This window comes from Sitodiplosis mosellana, unplaced genomic scaffold, assembly GCF_009176505.1.
Source record: "Sitodiplosis mosellana isolate CC-2019 unplaced genomic scaffold, AAFC_SMos_1.0 Smas_scaffold_5596, whole genome shotgun sequence".
NCBI lineage: Eukaryota > Metazoa > Arthropoda > Insecta > Diptera > Cecidomyiidae > Sitodiplosis > Sitodiplosis mosellana.
In genome coordinates this window covers 1-15,870 of record NW_022600838.1, presented here as the reverse complement: position 1 = coordinate 15,870, position 15,870 = coordinate 1, and the positions used below count along the sequence as shown (strand labels likewise).

At 35.6% G+C, this 15,870-nt stretch overlaps 1 protein-coding gene across 1 annotated transcript; it reads right to left on the bottom strand.

Moving 5' to 3' along the window:
• Positions 1-6,168: 6,168 nt before the first annotated feature.
• LOC129572840 (ELAV-like protein 3) lies at positions 6,169-10,298 on the bottom strand (the record flags this gene model as incomplete). The annotated part of the gene is given in 6 exon segments (XM_055452942.1): positions 6,169-6,274; positions 6,328-6,447; positions 7,220-7,390; positions 7,457-7,494; positions 9,262-9,300; positions 9,945-10,298. Coding segments are annotated over 3 exon segments (281 nt in total), but the record flags the coding sequence as incomplete, so codon positions are not given.
• Positions 10,299-15,870: the final 5,572 nt, after the last annotated feature.

The following is a 15,870-nucleotide window of genomic DNA, read 5'->3' as shown; positions in this document are numbered from 1 at the left end:
CCATTCAAAACCGTTCAAAACGATTCAAAACAGTTGATAACAGTATATCCGAGTATATCCAATAACCGGGATATGAAATGTCAACAAATGAAATTACAACTCGATGGAACTTTTTTTAGTCACTCTTGTGTTGACAAAAATACGCAAAAATACGGAAACATTTTTATTTGAAATTTTAAAATGAGAAAATTGATTTTTTGCATTGGAATGAACAGTAAAATACGCTTTTTGATTGAAAAAAACATAACATGATTCTCGTGAACTGAACGTAAACAAATGAAGTGACACTTGTTCGTATTTATTCAAAACAGTGAAATTCCTAGCCAAGATTGAATGAAGAGACGAAAAGCAAAGACGCAAAAGTCTATTTTTCGAAAAAAAATTCAAGAAATGTCGATTTTGGACCAAATTTATGGGCAAGTAGGTGTTCGGTTGTTTGAAGGCTCCCATTATTTTTGCAAAAAAACATCAGTTCGCTTTGACCAAAACCTTAAAAAATGGCTTACTGTGTGATTTTTCATACAAAAGTCTATTTTTCGAGGAAAATTTCAAGAAATGTCGACTTTCGACCAAATTTATGGGCAAGTAGGTGTACAATTGTTCACAGACTCCCATTATTTTTGCAAAAAAATGGCAGTTTGCCTTGATCAAAACCCTCAAAAATGCTTTTTTCGGGTACTTCCCGTCAAAGCTGTCAACGGACAAAAGGTTGTCCGTCCGTCCGTCCAAAATTTGTCCGTTCGAACTTTTTTTCGGACGGACAGATTTTGTCCGTCCGAAAAAAAAGAAATTTCGGACGGACAGATTTTGTCCGTCCAAAAAAAAAGAAATTTCGACTTTTTTCATTTTTTGTCCGTGTCCGTTGACAGCTTTACTTCCCGTACAAAAGTGTCATTTTTCAAGGTTTTTCATAGTAAACAATATATTTTTGGAGGCAGATAGGTCTTGATCGATAGGATTTGATCCCATCTACATTGTCTAGTGTACAGATATATGCTTTTTGAAGTTTGGCGTGACGTTATAGTGGTCCGAAAGAGGAGATGTCATGAAATTTTGGCTAGTAAAACCAATACTTTACCTAACAAACAAAGTTTGCGGAAAAGCAAAATGTGAACTGAACTTGGAAATGGATAAGAGAAACAGAGAGAAAATCGCATGGCGACGAATTGAATCAACATTTGGATTTTTGTTTCAATTAGTTAAATTGTTTTTCGAGTTCATTTAAAGTTAGATTTTTGATTCATTTAAAGTTTGAATTTAGAGTAAGTTGAATTGTCAACTGTTAAGTAAGTTGAATTGTCACGAATCATTGTCAACTGGCCATTTCCCTGATAAATGGAAGCGCTCGAGTGTGTCACCAATATTCAAAAAGGGGTCCAGATCGAAAATAGAAAACTATCGTTGCATTGCAAAACTCCAAACTGTGGGGAAGTTCTTCGAGCATTTGGTGAACGTCAAACTTCTGTCTCTGGTACAGGACAAAATCACCAAAAAGCAACATGGCTTTATGAAGTCCAGATCTACTGCATCTAATCTTACCGAATTTACCTACTATGCCCAGAGAGGCATAAACTCTGGTGCGCAAGTGGACGTTCTCTACACGGACTTCAGTAAAGCGTTTGATAGAGTTAACCACAAGAGATTGATTCTAAAACTCAGATCGTTCAACCTGCCAGACAATCTTCTTGCTTGGATTGAATCATACCTGTCAGACAGAACGCAATTCGTCAAGTATGGAAACAGCGAGTCGAACGGATTCGGCGTATCATCTGGCGTACCACAGGGTAGTCATCTCGGACCCACACTATTCCTGTTGTTCATCAACGACATAGTGGACGAAATGGACGACGTGTTCATTTCCTTGTTCGCCGATGACGTGAAAATCGCCAAAATTATCCACTCGAGCACGGATGCTGAGGTGCTGGTTGACAAACTGAAGGTGTGGTGTGACGTAAACAATTTGCACCTGAACCTTGACAAATGCGCAGTCCTTACAATCACCACAAAAAGGAAGGACATTATCGATACTAATTACAAATACGGTGATTTTACTTTCAAGCGCGTTTCGGACCACAAAGATCTCGGCGTCATCATTGACCAGAAGCTGAGCTTTGTCAAGCACATTGACGCGATAACATCGAAAGCAACGGCTGCCCTTGGATTCATCAGGAGATTTTGCTACGACATAGTCGATGTTCAAACGCTCAAAACACTGTACTACGCATTGGTTCAGTCTCATCTCGAGTACTGTAACGTAAAGCTGTCAACGGACAAGAAGTTGTCCGTCCGTCCGTCCGAAAGTTCGGACGGACGGACAATGTCCGAATTATTTTATTTCGGACAAACGGACAACGGACACGGACAGGTTTTGTACGAAACATTTCGGACACGCTTTTTTGTCCGAACATTCGGACAGTCCGAATGTTCGGACACGTTTTCGGACGGACGGACAATTTTTTGTCCGAAATTTGTCCGAAAATTTCAATGAAACTAAAAACACGTTTTTCCCGTCCGTTCGCCAAAAATTTCAATTTTTCAACAAATGGTTCATTAAACGCGACGCTGTGTTTTCCCATATTTGACAATCACTCTCTCGAATTCACCTCAGTTTGAAATCTTGTATATTTTGAACGATCTTGAACTGCTATTTGATTGTATTTAAAAAAAAAACGTCAATCTATGCAAGCAACTCATAAAGTTCGTTTTTATTCCATTGAATTTTTTTAAAAATGTAATCCAAAAATAAAACAAATGAAAACAAACGAATATTCATTGCTCGAAATCTCACAAAACCGCACAAAACTATTTCAAGCCGTACGTACCTTTGAACAAAAATCGACCGGAATATGGAATGTTAACAAACGGAATGACATTTGTTCATCTTCATTGTGGATTTTGTATACGAAAACACGCGAAGTACAAATTATATACTAACATTGTACAAAATCCAATTCAGCCAGTGATTGGCGGTGTTAAATATGAATAAAAATGAAAAGTTACTGTAGTATTTGAGAATCGAAACATTTCTATGCTCTTTTAATAATCAACACAACATTTACACAAGAACAAATAGTTTGATTAATTTTCTTATTAGTTTTGAGAATTTTTCTTCATACAATTTTCATTAAGAAGTATCAGAAGAAAGTACTTATCAAGATACGAACATCCGTCGGAAAATTATTAGCGTTAAATACGCGAACCATTTGTTGAAAAATTGAAATTTTTGGCGAACGGACGGGAAAAACGTGTTTTTAGTTTCATTGAAATTTTCGGACAAATTTCGGACAAAAAATTGTCCGTCCGTCCGAAAACGTGTCCGAACATTCGGACTGTCCGAATGTTCGGACAAAAAAGCGTGTCCGAAATGTTTCGTACAAAACCTGTCCGTGTCCGTTGTCCGTTTGTCCGAGATAAAAAATTTCGGACATTGTCCGTCCGTCCGAACTTTTTTTCGGACGGACAGATTTTGTCCGTCCGAAAAAAATGAAAATTTTCGACGGACAAATTTTGTCCGTCCGAAGTTTTCGGACGGACGGACAGCAAAAAACCACTTTTTCACTTTTTTGTCCGTGTCCGTTGATAGCTTTACTGTAACGTCGTATGGCTACCAACTTATGCCGTACATATTGACAAGATCGAGGGAGTTTTGAGGAAATTTACTCAGTTTGCCAGAAGAGAGTATCGGACAGCGGCAAACGGATATAATATCACCGAATACAACAAGCGACTCGAGGCCCTCGATATGACATCACTAGAAAGAAGGAGAGTAAATACATCAATTGTATTTATTTACGATATCGTAAATGGATACGCAAACTGTCCTACTGTACGCAATGATATAGCAGTAGGTGAGAGCATTCGCACCTTGCGCCACACTAACTACCTAAAAATCAAGGACAATCTGATGAACAAACAGATTAGAGCTCAAATTCCACAATTGTGCAAATACGCAAACAAAGTGGCTGATCCATTCCAAAATTCAACCAGTCGCGCAAACTTCATCACATCAGTACGAAAAGAGCACAGTCAAATTTTTAGTTTCAAGTACTGCGAATCGTTTTTTTTTTCTTTCATCCTTACTAAATGTATAATGTATTAATGAGGCATAACTGTGATTTTACACAAATTTTTTGAAATTTAGTAACATTGACTGTGATATAGCCATCCATTGAGTTGGTGATTATTTTGACCTGTCATTTATTTATAATGGAATATAGTTACTCTTGTCAATGTACGTAAAAGCAAACAAATCTAAATTGTATAAAAACAAAAGATCAGGTTTTTCATGACTCTTGGAGTCATTTTCCTGCAAAACTCAATATTCAGCCAGTTTTTGGCGGTGAAATAAATAAATAAATAAATAAAATTTTCATTGTATTTTGAATTGTTTGAAAATTAACTGATAGATTTGAACGAGAAAATGAATTGTTAGTTTGTAAGATTTACATTAGATTGAGAGAGAGTATTAGAAATAGCAATCGAAATGTAAATGTGAACGCATCCTAAAATGTAACATCAAGTTTGACATTTGACAGATGACTTGACTTTGACGTTTGATTTATCAATAAACGTTCTTCTTGTTATTACACTCAAACCGACTGGACGTGTTTCAATATTCAATGCCATAATTTTGTCAACACTGACTATCTGAAGATCAAAGACAAGCTCATGGACAAGCAAACCAGAGCTCAAGTGCCACAAATGTGCAAATATGCAAATGAAGTGGCTGATCCATTCAAAAATTCAACCACTCGTGCTATTTTCATCACATCGGTGCGCAATGGGCAAAGTCGAGAATTTATTATAAAATACTGAAAAATTTGCATACAAATATTGAACATATTTCTTTTATTATAGCTACATTGACTGTGATATAGCCATCCTTTGAGTCGGTGATTGTTCTGACCTATTATTTGTACTAGGGTCTCACAGTGGCCGATGAATCGTCCAATAATAAACACTTCTTTCTTTTAAAATTGATGGAATGGTTGAAAATTTGAATGGCACGTGTTATATTGATTCCGTGAGTGAATTTTTTGTTTTGAAAATAGCAGATTTTTTCTCTGAGTTTGTTATTCAATTTGTGAGAAAAATAATAAAGTTGGTTTTAAAAAATTTAGACAAATTTAATAATTCCCAATTCACATATATGCAGACAATGCGTTGTTAAAATGAAGAAGCGAAATAGAACCCATGGAACCTCCACTCACGCGCGGTTTGCTCTCGTTTTTCTATGGGTTCTATTTCGCTTCTTCATTTTTACAACGCATTGTCTGCATATATGTGAATTAGGAATTTTTAAATTTGTCTAAATTTTAAAAAACCAATTTTATTATTTGCTCACAAATTGTATAACAAACTCAGAGAAAAAATTTGCTATTTTCAAAACAAAAAATTCGAAAAACTTTGAGAATCCCGGGACCCGGAAGAAGGTGTTCTCTAACATGCTTTAAACTCATGTCAAACTTGACATATGTGAATTCAGAATGGCATTCTTCACATCTACTGTTCACGACCTTTCAAATGGTACTAGTGTAATGCTACCATGTGTACTGATTTTATCAGTACACTTATAAAATTCGTAAAAAAAATTCGTGTGTCGGAAGCTTGTTTACACATATGGAAAGAGGAAGTCCCAAGGAAGTTTTCTATCCGATCAGATTTCCCGGAAAAGTCACTGGAGCCAAAATATGGCCCCATATATAAATTTAGGGTCATTTTCAGTACATTTTATTTTTACAAAATCTTCCATATTTCCCGAGTTTTCCAAGATTTTCCAACCATTTTCATTTTATGAGTGTACGATCGTAAGCTGAAAACGAATTCAAGAAAATTTCCCGGAAAATTGCAAATCCTGGAAAATTTTCCGAAAATGAACATATCGCTATAAAAGGAAAATGGAAAATCGGGGAAAATTGTGAGAAGTCCCATTCGATCGGGCGGAAAATTTCATGGGGATGGTAGCCGAAGGCCGAGATTTGGGGCCTAAATCCAGCCGTTTCCGAGATATTGCGAAAAAACTGGCTTTGGTACTGATTTTTTCAGTACACTGGTAGAAAATACATGGTAGCTTTATACTAGTGGCATCAGAATAAGTTGAAATTTCATGAATTTTTTTCATCAAACTGTAAACTACAAGCTTTTAGTTTAATAAACTAATATTCTCACACCTTTATAGTCTTGTTTTGTAATCGTAGGCCATTGAGGGTATTGATGGCTTTATCAGCATCTTCAGCCCTTTGGTAGTTGACGAAACCATAGCCTAGACTTTGGCCTACAAAAATATTCAGTTATTATTTATAAACAAGGAAGTTGCTAATGATATACCAGTCACTTTATCGCGGATCAATTTGCAGCTTTCAACGTCTCCGATGCTCGAGAAAAGTGAACGAATCTCTTCTTGCGACATGCTTTGGGGCAAATAGTTTACGATGCAGTTTGACCTCCCTAAATTTGGATTGAAATTAGCAAACAAATTAGAATTTTTTTTTTCAAATTTTTTTAGTGATCAAATTTGAAATCAACACTGTTTAAAATTTACGCCCGACTACAGACGAAATTTCGACTAGTATATGGTCTCAGTCCCATTGAACTGAACTGTTCGCGTTCGTTCGGGTTCGTTCGAGTTTTAACTAAACATGAACCGAACATAAACTGAACTTTTGCATGAAATGAACAATTGAACTAAACACCGAACGAACATGAACAAGACATATTCTTTTTCGAAAATTCTGAACTGAACGTGAACGCACTCGAACACAGATATGAATTTTGAACATTGTTCAATTCAATTGAACCATGATGTGAACTGATACAAATGTGGTTTGAATTGTTTAATTTGGAAAATTGCTTATGTTCAGTTCAATTGAAGTAGCGTATGAACAAATTTCGAACGATCTTGAACTGAAGTTGAACATCGTCCAAAACATTGAACATGAACTCGAACGAACATGCACAGATTTTCCCATTGATACAAAAAATTGAACTGAACACCCGAACGAACACGAACACGAAATTTACAAAACCAATTCGAACTGAACCGTTCGTGTTCAGTTCATGGGCAGCTCTAGTCTATATTTCGCCTAAATATATAACTGAAAATCTACTTTCAGGCGTATATTCGTCTGAAATCAAGGCGAAAAAATGGCCGGAATATCGACCGAGAGCATATATTAGTCGGAATTCGTACATTTTAACGGTGAAATTGGTTTTTTTTTACCTGAACCATCATCTTGACCATTTCCGCTACCATTTTGTTGTCCATCTAATGCCATTTTATCACTCGGTTGTGGTATTCTTTATAATTCGATTTATTAAAATTTTGTAATTCGATTAATATCGTTACAATTCAAGTTAAAAATCACTAGCAATTTGTTTATATTGATCTATTCTAAAAAAGAGAAAAATGAAAGAATTAAATTTCTTGGTTGACTGAAGAGTCATTAACAATACATACATATATATGTAGGACTATTGCTTTGGTGTTTTCCGAATCTGCAAAAAAATACAATTGTTTGAATAGTTCATATTAATTAAATTGTCTTTCATTCAGGATTTATGGTTGTAAACGGTTCATTTTTTCAAGCTTATTATCGAGTTATATCAATGTTTTTACGTTTATATCTTTTGGTCTCTATTTAATTAGTAAACTCAAAACTACAAGCAGGGACTTGTATTTGTGAGACGAAAAACTTCTCTTCAATTTATTTCCTCGCTGATTCGTTGAAGCAAACATTACAATGTTTGTACACTTCAGCTGACCTGTCTTTTTTCAGAAGCAGTTTTTTGGTTGAGCAGCTCAACTTGAACTATTTTTAACCGTTGACAATCGGCTTCCTATAGACATTTTCGCCTTTGTTCAGTTGCTTATTCATACATCACGTTTTTTCATTATTGTAGAACCGACACTTATGTCAAACTAAACTAAACAAATAATTCTATCCGTTGTTGTATCATCGAAAGCTAATGTTTTTGCCATGATTCCATTAAGGAAACATTTTATCCAGAGTGTTGTTCGTTGATAAAAATCTTCATGGAAAACAATATGGACGTAATATTTTTTTCAAAACAACTCTTCTAAATATTCGAAACTGTCTTATCTGTTTCTCTACAATATAAATAAATTTGGTCTAATAACCACAAACCATGTTGGATTTTAGTTGAGACGAAAAATAGAAAAAACCGGGATATAGTGAAACTGAACTATTCCAGACGATGTTACATGTCGATATTCCATTTATTTACTGATTTTCTAGGAATAATTTCAAAGTATTGTGCGCAGTATGAGCACTCGATGTACCTACGATTGTCGAATATTTTAACGATTTATGAATTGGCTTCATCTGCGACTGAATCCCATAGACCAATTTTCAACATGGTTTTTCAAAAAATATGAATAAATACAATCATTTCATTTCATTTAGTTCTACCCAACGTGAATGTAATATCTTATAACAATCCAAATTCATACATAAATCTACTCCACATTCTCAGGTAGTAAATTAAATATTTGATTCCGTTTCCTAGTTTTCCAAATTTATTTCCATGTTTTTTTGCACACATATACTTGTCGGCGAGCATTTATCTCGTCCACTGTGAGTTTGCGTTGAGTTTAATTATGCTCGACGAGCACTGAACTCGGAACATTCCACCGAAAAATGTTCACTAATACATATAATACCTACCTATATGTATACAACGTATACGCCTAACTGCATGTGAGGAACCACCCAATTTGCTATTTTTCTAGACGTCGAAACCCAAATCCCATGCAATAAAGTGTACTGAATAAATATTAAAAAATAGTTACCTAACGTGTGAGCCTAATTATCAAATTTCATCCTGAAAATCAAGGAAACCATTTCAAAAGTTCAAACGAACTCCACCCTTTTGTAAAAGACATTATCCAAGTTTGAATTATTTCCACGACAAATCAATTTTTATCAATTTCTTTTTTTTTAACGTTCCAGAAGACAGTACCACTTGTTATTTTTGTTGGAGAAAACAAAGAAATGGGACAAAAGAAATGAAAATTTGGAGGAAAAAGAACGAAATTTCTCACATAGCCAAATGACGATAAGAACCGGACTGTATTACACCGTTTGAGAATTTAAACTGTACAACGAATAGTATAGACCATCATTAAGGAATAACAACGCATTGCAGCATACAAGTGAAAGGATTTGAAGAGTGCACAGGCTCGGATTCTCTCACATACAACACCAAATACACCCACACAAAAATGTATTGTAAATAACTTACGTCTTATTTCCTTGTTCCTGGATATGTTTGTCGTTAAAGCTGTTTTGAAGGAAAAAAACATTTATGTTTAATTTTCTTAGAAAAATCAATTAAGTCACATATAATATAATGAAAAATTAATAAAATTGTTCTGAGTAGAAGAAACAGTCTAGAAATTTATTTAGGAATTCCATTTCTGAATGATATATATCCGTCTATTGCGATACGAGCAAATGCTAATGGAAATGCATACAACATTTTCCATTTGGGCGTCATTGCACCAATACATTGAATCGAAATGTTGGAAGTTACATACAACACATTCTCATATTGAAGTTTGATTATGAATTTTCGAATTGATTCACAGGGATAATGGAACCAATTTGTAAAAAATTGTATTGTTCATTTTACTCTTCATCTTTATCATCAATTCTATTGATGTGTTCTTCGAGTGCGATTGACGAAAGACCACTCGTAAATTAGAAACGAAATTCCTTCAAGTTCAATAACTTATTTGTAGAACGATAGAGAACGCATGTGCTAAATGAACAAGGAAGTTGTGATACTATGACCAAAAATATACGGAATAATTACGACCAAAATCAACACATACAACCGCAAAAACGCATTTAAAAGAAATTCAATATTTTTATCCTCAGTAATAAAACATGAAACTGGAAGATTCCATACACACACTCACTTACCTATCTCAACAAGGATATTCACCAATTGAAGAAATTCAATAAAATATAATTTCGATTATTCATTATTACTCAAAAAGTCTGAAAAACAGTTTTTTGTTAGCGATTCATAAAATGCACCGATAAGAAAATTATGAGAGATGAAGAACTGAACATAACAGAACTGAACTAAAGAAGTTGAAGAAGTGTGCTTTACGACTGATTTGTTTGAACTGAATGAATGACAACGTAGCGCATTCTGCATTCCTAAATTTCTCCATTCAATTGTTCGCTACACTTCGTCCTACCCATTCCGAAGCAATGGTGTTCCGTACCTTTTCAATCCGGAGCAACTGGAAATAAGCATTGTCCCGAGTTTGCGTAATGCGTAAATTTCTCCTGACTTTTCGAAATGAATATACGCTTGGAAGAAAGGTGAGTTAAAAACACTAGCACGTCGAGTGCTACAATTTTGCTCAAAACACCAAACCGTTGTTCACACCAAACACTTGTTCCCTAGGAAAAACCTCCAAATAATGAAAATTTTGTATGAGCATACCACACAGTGTAAAGCGGTGAGTGATACTGTTTTAAAGTACTAATCATTCGCCACCTATCACGAAGGACGGTAGTCCGACAAGTGATGCTCCATAGACTGTGCATTTCAAGCCAAATATCAAAAATGCCTGTTTTTACGTCAGGACTATATATCACGGAGGACGGTAGTCCGACAAGTGATGCTCCATAGACGGTGCATTTCAAGCCAAATGTCAAAAATGCCAGTTTTTGCGTCACAACTATATGTACAGCAAGTATGCTATTTTCTCAGGACACCATTGTTAGCCTCGGCATGTTAAGTACCGTTGGAAAGGTCTTGGCCCAAATAGTAGAAAACATCATATTCCCCATGCCTAAACTGTGGTCTAGTCAAAAATATAGTGGCTGCAAAATTTCGATGAAATTTCAAAACTATATCCATATCCCACGAAGAGGGTATCCAATGGGTGGTCTGAGATGTCAAAAAGAAGCTCCTCCTCGCCACCTTTCCAACGCCGGTCCAAGCGCTCCGTTTGGTCCAAAAAATGAAAAGTGTTGGGTATTGGCAGTTTGATCATGGTTTTCTATGAAAGATAGAAATCTATACAGTAAAACCTGTCAATAACGGAACCTGGGAATAGTGGAAATCGTGTCAATAGTGGAAAAAAAATCTGGCCGTTGAGCTCTCCCATACAAATTTACCTGTAAATAACGGAAAACCGAAATTCCGAATAGAGAAAAAAAAAAATTCATGACGAAATTTTTTTGTCTTTTATTCATCTCTTTTTCACATAAAACTAATTCTTTCCTTTATCAAAACCACTGATCATCATAAAAATTGTGCAGTACAATTTACATTACATTCATTTCAGTATTATTTTTCATTTTTGTCTGCCAAAATCATTGTTTATTTATTCAAGCAAACAAATTTTTGACGCTCCCAGTAAAAACATATTCACTTGATCAGTGCATTTACATTAAGTTTGGTAATCATTGTTTATTATTACTTTTCCGTACACAACGTGTCGAGGGAAAGTATAGGAATTGGTCCCGAAAACTTTTTTCGCAAAATTAGCTTAGATCATCATAAAAACTCATGAAACGCGTAGAAAACCACTTTTTGAGACACTTTTCCGTTCGTGTGCCGTCGTTGTCGTTGTCGTCGTTGTCGTTGGTGTTTGTTAACACGATAACTCGAAAAATAATTGAGATAATCGAAATCTGGAAATGCCAAAAGTTTTGTATCTGAAAAACTTAGTTTAAGTTCGAAGATGAGCCATTTTCGATTTGATCCTAGGGTACTTGCCCTAAGAAAAACCTCAAAAAAGCGCCACGCCAAAGCGGTTGCCTGGTCAACTACAGTCAGTCGTAATTCAAAGTGGCACAAGCATCTCCCATTTTCTGTGATAGGAACAAAATATTTGTAAAATTCATTGTATGTCGTTAACATGAAATTGATTGGTTCAAACATTGAATAATTATATCTATGGGTGAGATTGAGAGTAGTGTATGTTTAATTGACTTTGTTATTATTATTATTATTATTCTGCACCATACAGCGTTTCTTCGCCAGAGGTGGTTTATTTGATATAAATATTATTTTGTATATTTACATTATATTACATTAATTAAGTTGCTATATTTGCATAAAATTTATCACTCTCTCCATAATCTATTTCTTTTAAAATATTCATTAATTCTCTGTTTAACAGTATTTGTACTCGTGTTAAAATCAATTAAATAAGTATCACAGACTGGAGTAGGAACATTATGATAATTCTTATTTTCTTTATGAATTAAAGGTGGCTTGATTGGCACAAATTTGTTATAAAAATCATTGTACGTAGACAGCATATGATTGACTGGTTTCGAATCTGGAGTAATCACGGTGTCGTACTGGTAGAGATAGGAATGCTGTGTCTCTTGTCCAATGCCGTGGTGTTCTAATATTGATTTCGTTCATAATGTGTCTCGATGATATATGCCCGCATAACACATTATGTACCATTGTAATTTGAGCTATCTTTCTTCGTTCCGCAAGCGTTATCATTTGCAATTCCAGCAATCGACATTCGTATGGTGGTAACTTAAATCCATGGGACCATTTCATTTTACGCAGTGCAAATAATAAAAACTGCTTTTGAACGGACTCAACTGGGATTACGAGATTTTCGAGAGTTGTCAAAAGACGTACATTTGCTCTCTCTGCTCTGTAAATCTCTGTTTTTTATTAGTTTAAAAGTGAAACAGTAATTGATTTTCGATAAAATTTATATATTCAGAAACCTCTCGTCAACGCACACACGAGCCATATGAAGTTTTATTAATTTTATTTTAATTTTTGTTTTTATCAGTACATTTTTACTTTGTTTACCATTCACATAACCATAAAATGTCAACACATACTGAACCACACTCTTGTGCAACAAATGATTGCAAAGGTTATCATGATATTTTTTTAAATTGGCGTTTCTGTAAACAAAAAATGAATGCAAAATGTCTACGTGACCGTGATGAGCTGCGAACGAAAAAACTCCTATTCATGTTCGATTTAATGAGTGAAGCGAAGGACAGTGATGGCAATCCATATTTCGTTTTCAAAGGTGTACCGAGTGTAAACAAAGTGAATGAATTCCAACAATTCTTTGATGAAAACACACCATTTGGACTTACGTGTGAAGTTTGCACAGCGAAATTCGGAAGTCACACGCAAAATGATAATGGCTCCGACCGATCCAATGTACATAAACCGAGTGGAAGTCATGAAAACTCAAATCAAACATCTCAAATGAACCAACCTGGTATGTTGCCGGCTAACATTAGCGTATCCAACAAACCAAATGTGCATACCAAACGAATTGTAATACCGACGGAAGATGCAAATGGACTATACACTTTGTACGTTTCCAAAGCTGATACAGATTCATCTTCAGATGATATTGTCAGCTACTTAATGGAAAAAGCCAACCTAAACCCGGATATATTCAAGGTTTTTGCACTGCCCAGCAAAAGAAAATACCGCAAAACCTACAATGCTTTCAAAATAACCGTATTCACACGGGAGGTATGTGAATTGCTATGCAACTCCGATATCTGGTCAAGTGAATATCGAAAAAACACGTAATCGAAGTAATGTTCATGGGCGAAAACACAATGACTACCGTCGTACAACAGCCAAGTCAACTTCAAACTCACGACATTCCAATAAGTTCAACAACAACAGTAACAAACATCACACCAGACACAACCGGAACAATAACAACAACAACAATCAGCGTCGGGACATGAATAACCAACACAGACGCCGACGTGAGGATCGATCGAATGAATTTGGCTACCATAATCGAAATCGTAATAACCACAACGGTCGATATAATTATGAACCCCGCCATCGTGTAGATCACATGCACAATGGACAATTGCCACAGACCAATATGCCGCCTCCTTTTTGGTACCAAACGCCATATTTCTACCCTCCACCTCAGCAACAGGTTCATTCTCGACCAACTATGCCACTATTCCATCCGCACTATACACACGCACCACATCAAAACTTCCAACCGTTCAACGTTCAAAATCACAATGGAATGTAAGTCATACAATGTTTGATGACGTTTTGATATACTGCAATAATTTGAACGGCGTGAAAAGTATAGACAAATCAGTTGATTTTTTATCTGAAGTTTTGCAGCGATTTTTAAAATTTACATGTTAAGCGAAACGCACCTCAACGCAGATGTTTCTTCATCAGAGATATTTCCGCCGAACTTTGAAGTATTCAGATGCGATAGATCACCTACCACTGAACAGTTTCAGCGTATCAAGAGAAAAGGCTGGGGCGGTGTTCTTATCGCAATCGACAAGACATTCAATCCGCAATGTATCGGAACAGCTGAACATCTTGGTGCTGAACAAGTATGGGCCAAAGTAAAATGCAACGGCAGAAACTTGATACTGGCACAAGTTTACATAAGACCAGATTCACCGTTGGAAGTTTATAAAGCTCATATGAATGCATTGCGTGAAGTAGCATCAAAAGCAAATCAAAATGATGTATTGCTTGTATCAGGTGATTTCAATCTGCCCAATCTGATTTGGTATACATGCAACACAAATGATGCCCATGATCCTGATATCAATTTTGAGCCAAATCCAGAAGTGGCTGTTGCTGTAAATGTGGTGAGCGAAAAAGAGAAAATTGTCATTGATACGTGTCACGATCTGGGTTTGTTTCAAATATGTACTCACCACAATGAAAACAAACGAATGTTGGATTTGCTATGGACGAATGAGCCCAACATGTTCACATGCAATATGAGCAAAAGTAAAATAGTAAAAAATGAAACACATCATCAAGCACTCGAAGTCATCATCCATGATAAAATTGACAGCAAATCAGATGATGTGATTACGTACAAAGACTTCAAAAATTCTGATTACACATCGATCAATGAATTTTTTGATAATGCCAACTGGAACAATGTTTTCAACGGAATGGATTTAAACGATGCAATTGATCAGTTCTACGCAATAGTCAACACTGCAATTGATACGAATGTTGAAACGAGAACGAAAAAACACCAAATTCATCCGAAGTGGTTCGATAGTGAACTGATCAATTTGAAGAACAGAGTCAACACATTGCATAAAATGAAGAAGTTTGACACGACTGATGAAACAAAAAAAGATCACGCTGAACTACGTCGTGAGTATAAAAAGAAATCTCGTTCTGCTTTTAGGAACTACAAACTCGAGATGGAACAATTGATAAATGATGATCCACAGAAATTCTTCGAATATGTCAGAACATGCAATAATACCAATAACGATCTTCCAAATGAAATGGAATATGATGGCAAAAAAATGCTCCGACCCATACGAAATTGCCAATTCATTCGCAACACACTTTGGAAAAGCATATACACAACCGATTGATGGATCCGAAGCAAGCTATGATGAAAATGATCCGATATTGATTGACCGATGTACAAATTTCCCACGTATCAATGTCACTGAGGAATTGGTTATGGAAAAAATCCACGATTTACCAAACAATTTGGTGTCTGGTCCCGACGGAATACCGAATATGTTCATCAAAAACTGCATTCACACATTGCTGAAGCCAATAACACACATATTGCGTGAATCGTTAAATTCTGGTTGTGTACTGAACACATGGAAACGCTCTTATGTAAGACCAGTGCACAAAAATGGAGCTAAGTACAAAATTGAGAACTATCGTGGAGTAGCACTGCAATGCATAATACCTAAATTGTTGGATTCGATAATTGCAAATCATTTGAATTATCACATGAGGAACATCATCGATAGCAGCCAGCATGGTTTTGTCAAAGGAAAGTCAACAATATCGTGGCGTAGCCCTGCAGTGTGTAATACCAAAGTTGCTTGATTC